The 18,983-nt window shown below is 37.8% G+C and overlaps 1 protein-coding gene across 3 annotated transcripts in view; it reads right to left on the reverse strand.

The window, feature by feature from the left end:
* Positions 1 to 18,983, reverse strand: part of CTTNBP2NL (CTTNBP2 N-terminal like) — a 67,705-nt gene that overhangs the window by 40,400 nt on the left and 8,322 nt on the right. For 2 of the 3 annotated variants that reach the window (XM_007526942.3, XM_060201880.1), the window contains 2 exons: positions 11,992 to 12,115; positions 7,610 to 7,717 (listed from right to left, as the gene is read on the reverse strand). In XM_007526942.3, coding sequence (XP_007527004.2) covers positions 7,610 to 7,708 — 99 coding nt within the window. In that variant the 5' untranslated portion in view covers positions 7,709 to 7,717; positions 11,992 to 12,115. The remainder of the gene's footprint in view (positions 1 to 7,609; positions 7,718 to 11,991; positions 12,116 to 18,983) is intronic. The other variant, XM_060201881.1, reaches the window with a different exon arrangement.

Here is an 18,983-nt window from a genome sequence, read left to right on the forward strand (position 1 = left end):
CCTTGTAGGCAGAACTAAAATACTAATGATTCTCTTTTCTTGATTGAGACAAGCAGAAATAATCTCTGATTAATCTCAAATCACAAGGCTAACACATGGCAAGGAAGACACAATAAGAGGAAGTCAAAATAACAGGAATAAGCTGTTTCCCTTTTTTATTTTAGTTTCAAGTTGAATAAAAGCAATGAAATTCCCCTTTGCTGTAATCTTTTCTGAAGTCTCTCCTCAAATACTAGAGAACTTGGTCTTCTCTAAATAGGTAATATTTTAAAGCTAAATCCACCACCCCCTTCTTACCTCAAAGGCATTAGAAAAACAAAGTCCACAGGAAGCTGTCAGTTAAATGAGAAAACTGCTTATTATCCTGGCACCTTCACTCTCAACCCCCTAAATACAATATGCAATATGAATGACATGATAAAAAGTTGTATAGCAAGTAGTTACCAGTTAATTATTTCTAAGAGTTAGCACTAGCATATGGGGTTCAATGTTTTTTTAGATTGGAGTAAAGATGCCTTAATCTCTTAAAAATGCATTCCTCTTTTTTTAAATAAACACCAAATTTATCAACATCTCATGCAGATGACAAGCCTTGCCTGCTTTTTTGGCTCTATTCCACTAGAGTACACTACCACTGAACCTGGTACTTCCCTTTCACTGACTTCATTCCCTTCTCAGAACAGATCCTCTTAGAGTTCCTGCCATTCTCAAGGGAACCAAGCCAACAGGAAGGAAGGAAGAGGCTTTGCAAGATATATTTCTGATCTCACCAGTTTCAACTTAATACTGCTTCTTTCTTGCTTTACCATGAATACTGTTCTATATCTTACCCCCCCTTACTACCTATCTTGCAGAATGTTATAGAGCTCTCATTCTCTCTTTCTCTCTAAATAATTAATTTATTTACTTATGAGAAAGATAGGGGAGAGAGAAAGAATCAGACATCACTCTGGTACATGTGCTGCTAGGGATTGAACTCGGAACCTCATGGCTGAGAAACCAATGCTTTTATCCACTGTGCCACCTCTGGGACCATGAGCTCTCTCATTCTCTGCAGTGACTATATAGCATACTGTACAATCAAATAATAATTCACTTGATCAGAATCCTAATATACATGTAAATTATTTCCAAAATTTTCTTCTACAAACAATGCTACAATAAGTGACTTAACTCAAACATTTTACTATATAGGCCCTGGTATATCTCTAACACACATTTCTACGAAGAGATTACCTTTACATATATGTGTATGTTAAAAATTTGATAGATTAGGGGGCTGGGTGGTGACTCACTTGGTTGAGGGCACATATATAGTGCACAAGGGCCTAGGTTCAAGTCCCTGGTCCCCACGTGCAGAAGGGAAGCTTCATGAGCGGTGAAAAACAGTGCTGCAGGTGCCTCCTCTCTCTCTCTCTGCCTTCCCTCAGTTTCTCCCTGTCTCTATCCAAAATAAATTTTTAAAAAATTTTATAGGAATTACCAATTTCTTTAAGAGAGTTGGAGACAATAATGTTGTGTGTGTTTTTCTTCATCTTTACCAGTACAGACAACATTTATTTTTTATGGTCAGTTTCTATAGTTTCTTTAGCTGGTATTGTTTGTCTGCAAAATACATTTGGTATCAAAAAAATAAGCTCTAGTATCTTCATGTAAAGTGACAGTAATAGTAGCTATTTCACATGGATGTAAAGTGAACTGAATAAATATCATGCTGACAAGTGGTAGTTCTAAAAATGTCTTTTTAAAGAAATAAGTTGTATGAATCCATAGCTTAGTAAAATCCTTTTGAAAATTTTTAAGGAACACTTCTGAATACATCTCATTTTCAGTCTTAGAATCTGGAGAGATGAAATAAAGAAATCTAGCCCCTATGTTAAGGTGAGTTCTTTCGATCAATGCTTTCAATCTGTGAGTTGTAATTCATTAGTGAATCCTAAAACTTAGTTAATGAGGTGACAATGAGCATTTGAAGAAAAATAAGGTATAAGAAAACCAGCAACACAGTACAGTATGATATATATACTTGTGGGTGTGTATGTCTGTAGGAGAGTCAAATGTACATGAAAAGTGTTGAAAAATGCTACCTTGGACTCTGATGCGATAAAAAGTATTTTTATTGGGAGTTAGGCGGTAGCTCAGCGGGTTAACCGCACATGGCGCAAAGTGCAAGGACCAGCATAAAGATCCTGGTTTAAGCCTCCAGCTCCCCACCTGCAGGGGAATCACTTTACAGGCGGTGAAGCAGGTCTGCAGGTGTCTCTCTTCCTTTCTATCTCCCCTTTCTCTCTAATTTCTCTCTGTCTCTATCCAATAACAAAATTAAAAAAAAGTATTTTTATCACAATTTTTTTCCCTCATCCTCTAATTCCGATATATTAGTGAGTAGTCTGAGAACTTTAAGTTAGTTTTTTTCAGGCACAGGCAATGGAGTTAGGTTGTGCTGCAAAAGGACAGTAGTAACTTAATATCAGAAACAATAAAAAAGGGGGATGAATTTAACTCTAGTTTTAATATTGTTTTGTACAAAGTAATATATGGTTAAATTATCTTCTTAGGGAACTATCTTTACTACACAGAAATTTAACAAGAAGTAGTTGTATAAGATTACTGCTTCTTAAAGTGAATGTTTCTAGAGTCAGAAGATAGCTTAATTCAGTAGTGTGCTTGCTTTGTCATTGGCTCTCTCCAGGTCCAAACCTAGTCCCTACTGCACTGAGGGAAGCTTTGGAGCTGTGCTGTTTTTTTTTCTCTCTTCCTATCTCACTTCTTCTTTCTATCTGAAAAAGTCACTGAAACTCCAGTAATGACAAAAACAAACAAACCCCAAGTATTTCTGAAACTAAAATTCAAATAATATTCTGTTACTCAGGGATAACCATGATAGCACCCAAAGTACAAAAAGTGCACACACAGACATGTAACCAAGGTTAGAGGGTATATGTAATAAATAATATGACTTAGTTTATAAACTCAACACTATAAAAGGAAGACAGCATACCACTAAAAGTTCTTCATATGAAATATAATTAAAAATAGTTGTGGAATATTTTAAGCAAAAGTAAATATGCAATATTTAGATTTAAAGATTTTAAGCTTAGCTATTTAAAAAACTCACAGTTGTTTGAGTGATATAGTTAGTTACGCATTCAAACCAGACCTTCCACCTTCTGCATCCCACAATGACCTTGGGTCCATAATCCCAGAGGGTTAAAGAATAGGAAAATTATCAAGGGAGGGGATGGGATATGGAGTTCTGGTGGTGGGAACTGTCTGGAGTTGTACCCCTCTTATCCTATGGTTTTGTCAGTGTATCCATTTTTATAAATAAAATTAAAAAAAAATATATATATATATAAAAAAGAGAGAGAGACTGAACTTGTGGCCAAGGAGGTGGTAGTGTGATGAACAAGGTTTGATCCTCAGCACTGCATATGAAATAAGTCTTGGTGTATTGCACCAAAGTAAGACTCTGGGTGGGAGAGGGGAAGATACAGGTCCTGGAACAGGATGATACAGAACCTAGTGGGGTTTGTATTGTTATGTGGAACTATTGTATTTACTGTCGACTGAAAAACATTAATCTCCCAAAAAGAAGTTATATGATTAGAAAATCACCTGAAGGGAGTCGGGCGGTAGCACAGCGGGTTAAGTGCAGGTGGCACAAAGCACAAGGATCCCGGTTCGAGCCCCTGGCTCCCCACCTGCAGGGGAGTTGCTTCACAGGCGGTGAAGCAGGTCTGCAGGTGTCTGTCTTTCTCTCCCCCTCTCTATCTTCCCCTCCTCTCTCCATTTCTCTCTGTCCTATCCAACAATGATGACAACAATAATAACTACAACAATAAAACAAGGGCAACAAAATGGAATGAATAAATAAATATTAAAAAAAAAAGAAAATCACCTGAAAATAATCTTTTAAAAATGAAAAATATATATATATATATTTCTAATTTTGTCCTGTCTACATTTTGCCTGTAAAGCTTACTAGAGGAATTTTGCATTGGCTTTTGGCCAAAATCAACAAAGTTCTACCCTATGTTTTAAAAGTTATACCTGTTTTATGACAAAGACATTAGTGGAAAGGAATTCAAGCGTCTTTAGGCTAAAGCTACATGAATATTGTAATACTTTTTTTTTTTAAACCATGTAAATTACTGAAGAAGTAATTTAAAGAATGCTTTAAAGTAAAGTGATGCTAATAAATACAGGGTAGGTTTTCTTTAGTCATAGCTAAGTATGGCTTTTCATTAGATCTAAGACGTGCAGAGATAATATAGCCAATATAAAGACTCACATAAAAGCCACTTAGTCGAACTTTTTTTTTTTTTTTTTAACTAGTAATCAGATCTGTTTCTCCTCAAATTTAAATGGTTCTTCAATAAATCTTCATCTTTCTTTGGAGTATCTAGAGATGTCATCTCCTGGATTTGCTTGAAATTAAAAGAACTGAGGTTCTCTTGCAGAACCGTGTGGCTCCCTCCCAGTGTCCTTGGGCACCTTATGAGCAAAATAACTTGCTTTCACTGTATAGGAAGTTCCCACAGTGCTCTCATTCATGAAAATAAAATGGTCAAAGGAAAAGACAATGATAAATAATGTTTTTCTCTGACATAATGCCCACTAAAACAGAAAATCATGTCAAGTTCATTTAGGAGAAAATACAGTATAAATAGGCTCTGTAACAATTAAACTTCAAATACAAGAGGCTGAATATTACATTATTTTCTACTGGTGTCCCCTAATTCTATGCAAAATATATCTTGGTTGCAAGAGATGCCTGATGAGGCCTTTACACTTTGATGAGAAAAAGAACTTAACTGTGGGGGCGTAAGAAGGCTGTAGTTGTGATCTGGCAGTTTGCAGAAATTTTGGAAAATGAATGGATCTTATTTACAATTATAGCAAAAGCGGCTTATGAGTAATGGGGATTGTATAACATACAACCATGTGAACCTAATTCTTGTCAGTGCTGGGGACATAGCTCGGACTGTTATAGCACAGGATTCACACGCCCAAGGCCCTAGAAGCTGCAGACTCAATTCACAGCACCACCTTATGCCTGAGCTAAGCAATGATCAGGTCTCTTCCCCCTCTACTCTTATTCTGCTTTTCTCATAATAAACAAATAAACCTAAAACAAGCAAACAAACAAATCCAACCCCTGTTAATGGAGCCTAATATTCACTTGTAATAACAGTGAGCCATGTGGCTTTGTTTAGTGATGCAAAGTTAGGAATAGATTTTATGTCAAGAAAAAAAAATCTATTTTTTAAAGGAGAAAAATAAAAGGTAAATTTTTTTTAACTTGAGAAAAATGAAAAATCAAACAGTTATATAGAATAAAGGTCAAAACCAGCCTAACCCACAAAAGTATGAACTAAGAAGGAATATTAGAAGCAATTTAATAAACTGTCATATTAGCTCAATAGGTGTTTACTGTTAAGCAAGAACTGTAAAAACAATGCAGCAAAATCTTGATATATTATAGAAACAACATAAATAACCCAAAAACAAAACACAAACCCAAAGCACAGTAGAAAACGACTCCCCAAGTAAAACAAGACTTCATCTTAACTTTAAGAATTTAGCATGGCAGTTGCTTTTCTCAAAGGACAGAAATAGTTTTGACCCCAGCTGTTACTTATTTTATTTAACAACAGACTATTTAAAGATGTATCACTTCTGGTAAAGCTATTCATTTCACCTAAACTACATGTTGCTTAAGCCTCAGAAGGTAACTTTATCACCTACAGGCTGTATGCACAGACTAAAGACACTTGTGCCTGGTTCTGAATAGTATCTTATATCAAAATGTTCCCTTAATTATAGCTGTTGCTTCTCAAAGCTGCTCTTTTCACTTGCCAGAAGCTGCCTAAAGTAACTAAATTTGGATTCAGGCAGAAAAAAATGTATTTTAGGAAGACATGTGCAGCAATCACCTAAGCATCTGTTATATTAACATTAAAACCAGAAGGCAGCATATGTAGCAGCACACACAGAAGAACAGGCTGCAAAATGTAATAATTTACAACATTCACTTTGAACATGTATGGCAGTCTTTCAAAGCAACACACCACAATGACACAATCACTTCATCTGTTCAACAAATATTTTATTGAGTGCGTTTATGCCAAGCGCACACATTACAGAATGACTGCATTTAATAAAACCTGTGTGCTATTGAAAATGATGCTATTTATAGAATATGCTTTCTGAGTTTGCAGGATTACCATGAACAAAGTTCTACATGGTTCAGCCTAGACAGTGGAATTCTTCCAGTTCTAAGCTGATAACTTCTTTTTCTTTTTATTTTTTTCTATTTATTTATTTATTACCTTTTGTTGCCCTTGTTGTTTTATTGTTGTAGTTACTGATGTCATCATTGTTGGATAGGACAGAGAGAAATGGAGAGAGGAGGGGAAGACAGAGAGGGGGAGAGAAAGATAGAAACCTACAGACCTGCTTCACTGCCTGTGAAGTGACTCCCCTGCAAGTGGGGAGCCTGGGGCTTGAACAGGGATCCTTACTCCACTCCTTGCTCTTTGTGCCACCTGCGCTTAACCCACTGCGCTACTGCCTGACTCCCCTAAGCTGATAACTTCTAAGCAGAGGAGAGTCAAGAGTCCAGATGAGAACCAAGGGAAAGAAGTGGAAAATACAATAAGTGTTAGGAGTAAGGATTAGGAATGAGCTATAAATTTATTGAGTTCCTATTCTTTTCTTATCATGGTAAACATGGGTAATAAAAGTAAGTATCTTGAATTTAAATAGGCAGGGACTATTGGTAAGAGTGGGATGGGGTTATGTGGGAACAAAGAGTTTTCAATACAGAGGGGAAGAGGAATCATCAATAGTGAAAAAGGGGAAGATCTATGGATGTGGCAGAACGAGTCACTAATCAAAGTAAGTACTTATATCTATGTTAACAAGAGTCATTAAAAATCTAGGCACAGGGCTAGGGAGACAGCATAATCGTTCTGCAAAAGACTTTCATGACTGAGATTCTGAGGTCCTAGGTTCAATCCCTAGCACCACCATATCAGAGATGATGAGTGCTCTAGTCTTAATCTCTGTAGCTTTTGCACTGTCTCTCTCTTGCATTAAATAAATTACATCTATCTCTCTATATATACACACACACTAGAGATGACCAATCATTGTTCCTTACACACAAGGTACATGGTATGCAATGATAGGATATAAGTAAAGAGAAAACATAAAATGAGATTTATATCTATGGGAATATTTGCAATGACATGCAAACTGTGTTATGTACAAACACCAGTTATTAATCATTTATTCTATGTATAGACAAAAGAAGCTTGCTCTTATGATGCATTACAAAGCTAACAGGGTATCTTAAACACACACACACACACACACACACACACACACACAGTCAATGATAAATTACCCCAACATATCTTTAATTCGAAATGTTTGTCTTTATCAGTCTGTCTTAAAAACAAAAAACAAAAAAAACATAAGTTTCTCTAAATTTAACAGCATATAGAAATAATGTTGGTTTAGATTTTCTTTTTGTCATAATTACAGTGTTAGAACAACCCAAGAAAAGACTACCCAAATAGTCTCTTTTATTTTAACATACCTTTAAAGCTTCTATAACAAGATCCCTTGCTTCAAGCTCCCCTTCAAGAATACTGAATAGTGTTAGCAGTTCAGGCTTGCTGAGTTTTTCCAGATTCATCTTGAAAGTCTAAAAATAATGACAAGAAGCAATCAATCTTCAGAGGCTAAATTAACTTGATATTATCAAAGACATAATAAAGATACAGACGCAAAAAAGGGAGCAACAACTAAAGTACCAAATGCTTTAAGAAAGGAAATAGTCACAACTAGACAGAAAAATAAACTTTCTGATGTTAACTGTGAACTGAGCATTAAAGAGAGTAAAATTCATTTAAATCACCAATTTCACCACCACTCAGAAAGATTATTATTATTTTTATCATTTTTCTACTAGGCATATTTACAAATAAGCATCCTAGAAGTTCTCAGAAAGAATTAGTCATAACTAGTTCACTAACAATGTTCAGGCAAAATTCCGTTACATATGAATACTATCTCACTGAAAATCTGTTAAGACTCAAAATATTTTTCTCAGACTTTGCTTTGAAATTTCAAGACTGTATATAAAAATGCTCTGGCATCCCTCTGAAATTGAAATTAAATTTAAACAAAGTTAATTAGTACAAATATGGAAGAATTTCTTTTAAACCATTTTCACAGAATACATCTATTATTGTATTTTTATTACATATGGTAAAACAGACTTAAATGCAACCAAATACAAATATACTTTTAAGTATCTTCCTAAAATATATTATTTAAATATCTTAGTCAGCCAAACTACTGTAAATTGAGTTTACTTGATTTAACAAGTTCATATTTCTATGAGACCTTGCATTTGCTGAATGGCAAATGTTTGCACAAACCCAATCCTTTTCATAGAATAAATTACTTACAAGCCACACGCAGAGAGACAGACATTATTAGAATGCTATACAATCTTTCAAGGATCTGCTGATCAGCTTGTAATATATATACACATATACATATATTTATTTATTTGTTCACTTACTAGTCCTAAATGGAGCTTTAGCCCCTGGGCCAATTGTTTCAGATACAGTGAGAAAAGAGACACACATAGAGGGAAAGATACCTTAGCACCAAGGCTTTTCCCAGTGTCACAAGGACTAGACTTGGGTTGTATTCATGGGCAAAGCAGACACCCTCCCAGGCGAGCTATCTTGCTGGTCTGTAAAGATACACTTTATAACTTCAAAATAGAGTAAATATCATTTTCCTTCTCATACCTTTTACTTCTTAACTGCCAGTCTCATATAAATCTCTGGAACCACAACATAACTAGTTCATACACCCTCCAGCGATTCCCAATTCTTATGGGCACATTAAATTTTAGGAGGCACACAAAAGGGTCATTGATTCCTTCCAGAACTACTGCCTCTAAGTGAAAGGCAGTATGTAGAATTCATAGCAAACTGTGTTCTTAGATTGTGTTCCAGGACATGTTATACAAATCTTATGCCACATAATAAAATATGTTCACTGTAACTTTAGCTCTAACTGCTTTCTACTACCTAGTGAATTTTAGCCACTAGTTAGTGACTCTCACTTCAGTATTAAAGACATCTCACATGTATTTTAAGAATAAAATCTAAAACCAACAATCCTGGCAAAACTACTGGTCATACTTGATGGCATTTGGAAAGAGTACATGGCTCGGGGAGTCGGGTTAAGCGCACATGGAGCGCAGCACAAGGACTCGCATAAGGATCCCGGTTCGAGCCCCCGGCTCCCCACTTGCAGGAGGGTCGCTTCACAGGCAGTGAAGTATGTCTGCAGGTGTCTATCTTTCCTTCCCCCTGTCTGTCTTCCCCTCCTCTCTCCATTTCTCTCTGTCCTATCCAACAACAGCAATGGCAACAATAACAATAATAATAACAAGGACAACAGATTGGGAAAAATGGCCTCCAGGAGGAGCAATGGATTCGTAGTGCAGGCACCAACCCTCAATGATACGCCTGGAGGCAAAAAAAAAAAAAAAAGAAGAAAAAAAGAAGAAAAATAAAATAATTTTTTAAAAAGTATTTTATTTATTTTTTATTTTTGAGAGAGATGCAGAGAGAGAAAGACACAGAGAGAAACACCAGAGCACTGCTCAGCTCTGGCTTATGGTGGTACGGGGGATTGAACCTGGGACTGTGGAGCCTCAGGCATGAGAGCCTCTTTGCATAACCATTATGCTATCTACCCCCACCCATAAAATAATTTTTTTAAAAAAGGAAAGATTATATGGCTCTGCAGTCAGATGTAGAAAGAAGAAAGATGTAACAGAGGAGATAGTTGTTCAAGTAATAGAAGATGCTGATAGTTTGTATCTTCCTTAGTTGTGTGATTCTGGGCAAATTTTCTGATTCTCAGTTTTCTTATCCGTGTAAGGGGCATGAGAGTATCTAACTTATAAGGCTGCTGTAAAGAGCGAGTCAATGAATGTAAGATATCTTGCCAAGTTCCTGATACAGTGTTTTAATTATTAATAACTGCCATCCTCTATCATTTTCAAAAAAAATTCTGAGAAAGCTATCACCAAGATTGGGGGAGCCAAGATCAGTGGCCTCAGAAACATCTCCAGCTGCCCTTGTATAGTTGGGAACCACAAGTGAAGAAAGGTGACAGCATCCTGGAGTGAAGATTGGTGAGAAAAGTTAACTGCCAGCTTAGTCACACTGACTTCTGAAATGAAATCTTGTACCCAATTCTTGATGGTCTCATGTCTCAGAGAAATGACAGGCAGAAGGAAAGCCCATCTTATTGTTTCATGACTTTCTTCAACCTTCCTATGTTATTGAGCAGAACAATGGGTTTGTGGTAAAGGTATTCCATCAATACCAAACACACAGCGGATTTGATATTTGGTATCAACTGGCTGTTTAAGTAACTAGGTAAGAATAGAGCTAAAAATGATAGTGTTTACAATATAACTTTTTGTTTTTCCATATCTCTATAGTTCATAAATATATTTTTTAAATATTATTATCTTTATTTATTGATTGGATAGACAGTCAGAAACCGAGAGGGGAGGGATAGAGAGGGTGAGAGACAGAGAGACACCTGCAGCACTGTGTTACCACTTGTGAAGCCTTCCCCCTGCAGGTGGAGACTGGGGGCTCGAACCCAGGTCCTTGCACATTGTAATATGTGCGCTCAACCAGGTGCGTGACGTCACCACCTAGCCCCAGTCCATAAATATTTTTATAGAGATCCAAAACCATAGCTTAAAGAAGCAGTGTGACAGGGACCAGGTGGTGGCACACACATGACACTGGTTAAGTCTATACATGACAGTGTGCAAGGACCCTGGTTCAAGTTCCTGGTCCCTAGCTGTAGGAGGAAAGCTTCACAACAGGGCTGCAGGTGTCTGTCTCTTTCTTTCCTTCCTTCAATCTCTCTCTCTCTCTCTCACCAGAGCACTGCTCAGCTCTGGCTTATGGGGGATTGAACCTGAGACCTTGGAGCCTCAGGCATGAGAGTCTCTTTGCACAACCATTATGCTATCTACCCCTGCCCTACCTCATTCGTTCTCTACTTCCTCCTCCCCTCTCAATTTCTCTGTCTCTACCAAATAGAAGTAAAAGAAATAAAAGTAGTGTGATATAAGCAAAACAGTGAGGAATGTAGAATTTTAGTTTCAGCTCTGTCATTAACTAGTTATATGGTCTTGAGGGAAAAAAGTCCCCAGTTGCTTTGGCACTATTTCCTTAATGGTAAAAACAAAACAGGCTAGAGAAGCTCTAAAGTCCTTCTTGGTTCCATGCTAAACTTCTATGGTCAAAACATTAAGAATTATTTGATAGAGAATAAGAATAACTAAATAAGAATAAGAATTAAAATAGATTGCAATTAAATTAAAGTCTTTGATTTGTTGTGATATACAACCTCATCACAGTAAAATTGAAACAGGCCTCAGAATCCCTTTAATTATAAAGCAGTGAAGGCAAGGAAAACAATTCTAGTTTTTACATAATGGAACAAAAAGAACCTGTTAGTCCTGCATTTGTAAACCACTTCTGTGTACACATTTTATATCGTGAATGCATTGTTAATGTGTCCCAGCTCAATTAGTTTAGAGTGAACACAGTAACAAATATGGCACAAGAGGAAAAAGGGTGTCAGCTATACAGTTCAAAATCTAGGACTAGCGAGGTGGCTAAGTGAGGTCCAGGCCCTACAACAAGCAAAAACAAACCAAAAGAACTTTTTGCACATATTCCAACTAACTTTTGTTGTATTAAAACATAGCAGTTGTTTGCTGTTTTGTACATCTGAATCCAGTCAATGTATAAGACATTACATTTTTTGCCTGCAACGAAGTGAATGATAGCAAAACTGCACTTCATGTTTTAAGAGGCAGTGATATTCTGGATTGCAGGTTGGGATGATACTGACCTGATAATTGGGCAGTCACGCTCAGTCTTCAAATATAAACTCCTAAGGTTTTCTTCAGCTCAAATGTGAAAAGACTGACAAATGTACTTAAAATGTTCTCAGCATGTTGGGAAAGTCTCCAATGCTGCAAAATAATAAGAAATTTACTGTCTATGTGACCATACTATCAACCATTTGGTAAATTCCATGAATGTCAACTATCATTATAGTTGATGAGATCTGACAGCTGTAGGCAAGTACAAACAAGAAAGGAGGGAAAAAGCCACACAGAAACTGATTTAAGATAGGAAAAAACATCAAGTATCTGACTTCCTTTTTGCAATTAGGCAAGGTGAGGTCCTTTTTAAGATACTTACTTCTGTTTCAAGAACTAACTTGTAAATGTCACAAGGCTGACTTTTTCTCTCTAGTGGCTTGAATCACTATCACTTATCAATCAGATAAAAAAAATAACATAATTACATCATATCTTTTCAAAATATCAGTCTCTAAAGGAATATTCTCATCCTTTCATCTTCTGTCAGTAAACAAAGCAACTTGTTACTATCTTCCTTTATCTTAAGGCTGACAACTTGTTTTCCCACTTTCAAACATGAAAGTATATGCAGGATTTATTTATTTATTTGCCTCCAGGGTTATTGCTGGGACACAGTGCCTGCACCATGAATCCACTGCTCCTGGAGGTCATTCCCCCCCCCCTTTTGTTGTCCTTGTTGTTGTAGCCTTGTTGTGGTTATTATTATTGTTGTTGATGTCCTTGTTGTTGGATAGGACAGAGAGAAATGGAGAGAGGGGAAGACAGACTGGGGGAGAGAAAGATAAGACACCAGCAGACCTGCTTCACTGCCTATGAAGTGACTCCCCTGCAGGTGGGGAACTGGGGGCTCCAACCGGGATCCTTACACTGGTCCTTGTGCTTTGTGCCACGTGTACTTAACCTGCTGTGCTACCATCTGACCCCCCACATGTAGGACTTTTGTTCATGTTTCCCTAAAAGTGAGATTCAGCAAACAAAAAAAATGACCGTCTTAAGATTTATTTGATAAAACTAAAATTCTGTCATTTACTTATTGCTCCCAGGACTATTTTGGGGCTCAGTTCCTGCACAATGAATCCACTTTTCCAATCTTGGTGGCCTTTTTTTTTTTTCTTTTCCTTTTCTCTTTTTGATAGAAACATAGAGAAATTAGAGGGAAAGGACAGGTAGAGAGATTCCTGAAGCACTGCTTCACCATCTGTGAAGCTCTTTCCCACTGCAGGTGGGGTGGGAGGTTCTTAATCAGTTCCTCGGGCATGTGTGTGCTTTACCAGGTATGCCGCCACCTGATCCCTTGTCTTATCTTAAAGCACCAAAACTTAAAGCCTGTTTTCAGTTGCTGAAATTTAACAGTCAAAGAGTGCCAAAGAATGAATACTGCAACAATAAATTACTGTTTCATTCAACCATGAATCAGTCATTAAACTATGAATCCTTCCATTCAGAAGAGGACATGAGTCTGCTATGCAGTCAGTAATAAGAGTACAAAACTATCACAGGGAAACCATTAAATAAGCTCCTCAAATAATTTCTGCCCAATATCTAAATTATGCAGCCCAGTATTTTCAGGAAAATGCTGTTTCCAATCCTATATTCACATCAGAAACATGACACCAGATGTTCAGTGTGTCATATTGTAATCTAGACTCATTCTACACTAATTTTCAGATGAGCTGTTACTTATCATTGTCATCATCCATTACATAACTCTGTAAGACATGATCATTTCAACCAGATGCTCAGCTCATTCTTAGACTGTATGTGAGGCCTAACCTTCCTTAGAGTTTAGACATAAATATTTCTGTCTAAAAAATGCTACAGTCTACAAATTCAAAGTAAGAATCACCTATGAGGGGGAGTCGGGCTGTAGCGCAGCGGGTTAAGCGCAGGTGGCGCAAAGCACAAGGACCGGCATAAGGATCCCGGTTCGAACCCCGGCTCCCCACCTGCAGGGGAGTCGCTTCACAGGCGTCTATCTTTCTCTCCTCCTCTCTGTCTTCCCCTCCTCTCTCCATTTCTCTCTGTCCTATCCAACAACGACGACAACAACAATAATAACTACAACAATAAGACAACAAGGGCAACAAAAGGGAATAAATAAATAAAATAAATATTTAAAAAAAAAGAATCACCTATGGACAAGGTGTCTTGATAGATTATCATACACTGTGGCATAGCTAGCTGCAGCTATATTTAACTTGACAGTTTTCTCAATTAAACTAATTCAAATATATGTAAAAGACAAAGCTGTAAATATTTTAATACCCTGTTAAAAGTAAGTCCACTTAGACATAACCCAGCAGGGTCTCTGCTGGGCGGGCCTGCTCCCACTGCACTGCCCCTTGGTCTGGACTAGTTGTTGCTTTGGGTGTTTGCAATCTGTTCACAGGATCTGTTCCCAGGAGCTAAAGAGAGGCAGGAGATAGGGTTCACTGGGCAGAGGACCAGGCTTATGAGGCTGAGGTGCCAGGTTCCCTAGCCTGGTATGGTGGCCACAGAGACCAAAGGGTCCTGGAGCTCTGCCCTTGCTCTCCCTTTGTCTGTGCCATAGGTCAGTCCTCTTCAATCTCCTGCACTGCTCCAACCTCCTTCCAGGAAAAAAAAAAAAAAAAAAAAAGATCACTTATAAGTTAAGGATAAAGCTTAGCTTTAAGTGTTTCAATGATTTCAAACAGGAGTTTGCTCAGGATTTTTATTGTTCTATTCACATAGCACTTCCCACCAAGACAGACCCAATGATCAGGAGAGAACGAGTCTTCCAGGGATCTCTTGCACATAAATCCTGTGCTGCTCTATTGTTAGGCTATCCCCACGTCTTTTCCTTTACACACACAAACTCTTTTTTTTTTTTTTTTTTGAGAAGTTAATGGTTTCTAACGCAGTTGTTGGCACATGGGTATAACTTACCATCTTGCCATGATGGGTGTCTACAAAAACACTCTTACTCCCAACTTTGGCATTTTTCTGTCATCAGGCACAGAAGATGAAATCTTCCCTCCCCTCACCTGCTCCCTGTCCTCCTTCCCCAGACCCCAGAGTCCTTTGCCTTAGTACAATACATTAACCAGTCCAAGTTTTACTTTGTTTCCACTTTCTTTTTTTTTTTTTCCTCCAGGGTTATTGCTGGGCTTGGTGCCTGCACCATGAATCCACCGCTCCTGGAGGCCATTTTTCCCCCTTTTTGTTGCCCTAGTTGTTGCAGCCTCGTTGCGGTTATTATTGTCATTGTTGACGTTGCTTTGTTGTTGGATAGGACAGAGAGAAATGGAGAGAGGAGGGGAAGACAGAGAGGGGGAGAGAAAGCTAGACACCTGCAGACCTGCTTCACCGCCCGTGAAGCGACTCCCCTGCAGGTGGGGAGCCGGGGGCTCAAACCGGGATCCTTACACCAGTCCCTGCACTTTGCGCCACGTGCGCTTAACCCACTGCGCCACCGCCCGACCCCCTGTTTCCACTTTCTGTTCCTTACTTTTCTGCATTGGGAGTTGAGAACCTGCCAACATTACACACTGCATACCCCACTCCACTTTTGTCATTCTAAAACTAGTACAGGAAATAAAAATATACCTAAAATGAATACTATCAGAAAATCATTTCTGGTTTACGAAAGTAAATCTTGGGGCCAGGGAGATAGCATAGAGGGAGAATGTCAAACTTCAATATCTGAGACCATACAGGTAAGCAGGTTCAATCTCCAGCACCACCATATGCCAGCTAGGAATAATGAAGTATTCTGGCCTCTCTTCTTCATGAAAATAAGTACAAAAACTTAAATTAGATATTTTGCATATTTAAGAGAGCTGTTTTGGTGTTCTTTACAAAGGACCAGGAAATAAAGCACAAAAAATTAATCTCTTTAAAAATTTTAAAATTATATTTATTTAGTTAGTGGATAGAGACAGCCAGAAATTGAGAGGGAAGGGGGAGGCAGAGAAGGAGAGCGATAGAGAGGAACCTGCAGCACCGCTTTACCACCTGCAAGGCTTTCCCTCTGCAGATGGGGACTAGTGGCTCAAGCCTGGGTCCTTGTACTTTGTAACACGTGCAATCAACATGGTGTGGCACCACCAGGACCCAAACTAATCTCTTTTTATTATCACTTTTACAATACTAAGCAGTATGTTTTAACTACAAATGTGAAATCAACCATTTCAGTTAAAGGGAAAAGATACAGTTTCTTGTTTATTTGGATATTATGGGCCTACCTGTATTTTTATTTATTTTTTTTTGAGGTTGAATCATGGTCCCTGAAAATTCAAACACTGGAAATTAGGAAATCTCTGCTACCTCAGAATGTGAGTGCCATTTGAAGACAGGATTTTTAAAGAGGTAATTGTAAGCCCTTTTTTTTTGGGGGGGGGGGATAATTGGATGAGTCTTTACAGAGGTAATTAAGTATAAATGAGGTCATTAGGATGGGTGCTAATCTAATACAGCTAATGTCTTTACAAGAAGGGAAAAATCTAGACACAAACACTATAATAGGATTACATAAAATAAAATGGTTTTTAGGGAGTCGGGTGGTAGCGCAGCGGGTTAAGCGCACGTGGCGCAGGTGTGAGGATCCTGGTTTGAGCCCCTGGCTCCCCACCTGCCCGGAAGTCGCTTCACAGGTGGTGAAGCAGGTCTGCAGGTGTCTTTTTCTCCCACTCTCTGTCTTCCCCTCCTCTCTCCATTTCTCTCTGTCCTATCCAACAACGATGACATCAATAACAACAACAATAACTACAACAACAATAAAAACAACAATGGCAACAAAAAGGAAATAAATATCAAAAAAATCTTTTAAAAAAAGAAAATCGTTCTTAAATAGTTTTAGAGATTATAAATTTTAGGATCCTGAAATACGCTATGAACAACCACACAAAAAAGAATTACAACAGTGCAAACAGATGAAGCCTGTTTATTTAATTCTGTCAATATAGACATTGAAGGAGACCTTAAGAAACTAGTTCTGGGGCTGGGGGGATAGCATAATGATTATGCAAAAAATTTTCATGCCTGAGGCTCTGCGATCCCGATTTAATCCTAGCACCACCATAAACCCAAGCTGAGCAGTGTTCTGGTCTTTCTATCTCCTTCTCTCATTAAAACAAAATGAATAATAATAATAAAAACTACTTCTGTAATAAAGCTAACACTAAATAATGTCAATGGTTAAGATATGTTAGGCACTCTATTCAAATACACAGTACTTTATTCAAAGCAGATTCCAGGATCCAGGATTTCTGGGTTTATGACCAGTACAAAAATAATAAGATGACTGATTTTACCAACAGTAATTACCAGCATCTCAGAGTTTTATAGCATAATTTTCTAAGAGTTCAAGTAATAATAATAATGAAAAATATAAATTTATTGAACTAAACAAAGTATTTCAGGAAGTGTTCTAAGTTCTTGACATGTGTGATGCCAGTCGTCAAAACCTTAGACAGTAACCTTTTTTTTTGTATTTATTTATTTATCCCCTTTTGTTGCCCTTGTTGTTTTATTGTTGTAATTAGTATTGTTGGTGTTGGATAGGACAGAGAGAAATGGAGAGAGGAGGGGAAGACAGAGAAGGGGAGAGAAAGATAGACACCTGCAAACCTACTTCACGGCTTGTGAAGCGAGTCCTCTGCAGGTGGGGAGCCGAGGGCTTGAACCGGGATCCTTCCGCTGGCGCTTAACCTGCTGCGCTACCGCCCTACTCCCAGATAGTAAACTCTTACCAACCAATTAATCATTATTATCCCCAGCACAGATGAGAAAATTATAGCACGAAAGCTTAATAACTTGTTCAGAATCTCACAGCTAGTATGTGGGAGAAATGGGATTTGAACCTAGGTAATTTATTTATTTATTTTTTACCAGAGCACTACTCAGCTGTTTATGGTGGTGCGAGAGATTGAACCTGAGACCTTGTAGCCTCAGGCATGAGAGTCTGCTTGTATAATCATTATGCTATCCACCTCTTCTCCCTCCCCCCCCCCCCCATGAAACTAGGTACTTTAACTCCAAAGGCTTCCTCTCTGACCACTGTTCACATCTGATCTCATTTGACCAGCCTTATGAATTGTGTGATGGAAAAGCCTCAGCTAAAATGTAGCCATACTGCTGGAAGTAACCTCAGAAGATAAGCTCATTATCATTCTCATTTTACAGATGAAAACTAAGGTTGGAGCTATTATGCTCATTATTAAAGATTGAAGTTAAACAGTAAAATCAGGTCTAATACTGCTGTCTTTTTAAGATCTGGCCTTAAGATCTCCACTTTCTAGGACATCATGATGGGCATCAAGTTTTGTTTTGTTTCGCTCAACTAAAACTCATGCATCCCTGGTAAATCTCTATGAATGATGTGTGAATGTTGATCTCTTTTACTATGTGCATGCCTGTTTTTCTTATTGCCTCTACTATATGTAGCCAACAATAGTTGTATGTGTGCTAAAGAAAAAAAGAAAGTGGTCTTATGCCTACAAACATTCAAATATCTCTACCCACAAATGAGAACATTTAGTGCAACACTATTAAAATCACTATTAAAAACAGGTCTGTCCACCTAGATATCTGTTTACACCCTGTCAGGTAGTCTCATCTGAGACAAGACCAAACCAGAAGAACCACATTAGTTACGCTCCTGGAATGCGTGTTAGTGAAAAATGAATGATAAATTTTACATTCATAACTTGTTTCACTAAAATAAACAGAGGTATCTTTCAACGTCAGAAAATTACAAGTATAACCACATTAAGTATACTTGTCAGTTGGCTTTGTTTAAATGAAATCACAACATGACTATGTCACTGAAATCTGTTTTTATCATGTTAGTCCCTGAAATTTTTGCTTTCCTGAAATAATGCCACCATGGCTTTTTAAAAAATTCTTTTTACATTTTATTTATTTGATTATTTTGGATAGAGACAGAGAGAAACTGAGAGGGAATGGGGAGATAGGGTGAGAGAGACACCTGCAG

The sequence above is a fragment of the Erinaceus europaeus genome, chromosome 11 (genome assembly GCF_950295315.1).
Source record: "Erinaceus europaeus chromosome 11, mEriEur2.1, whole genome shotgun sequence".
In the NCBI taxonomy this organism is placed as follows: Eukaryota; Metazoa; Chordata; class Mammalia; order Eulipotyphla; family Erinaceidae; genus Erinaceus; species Erinaceus europaeus.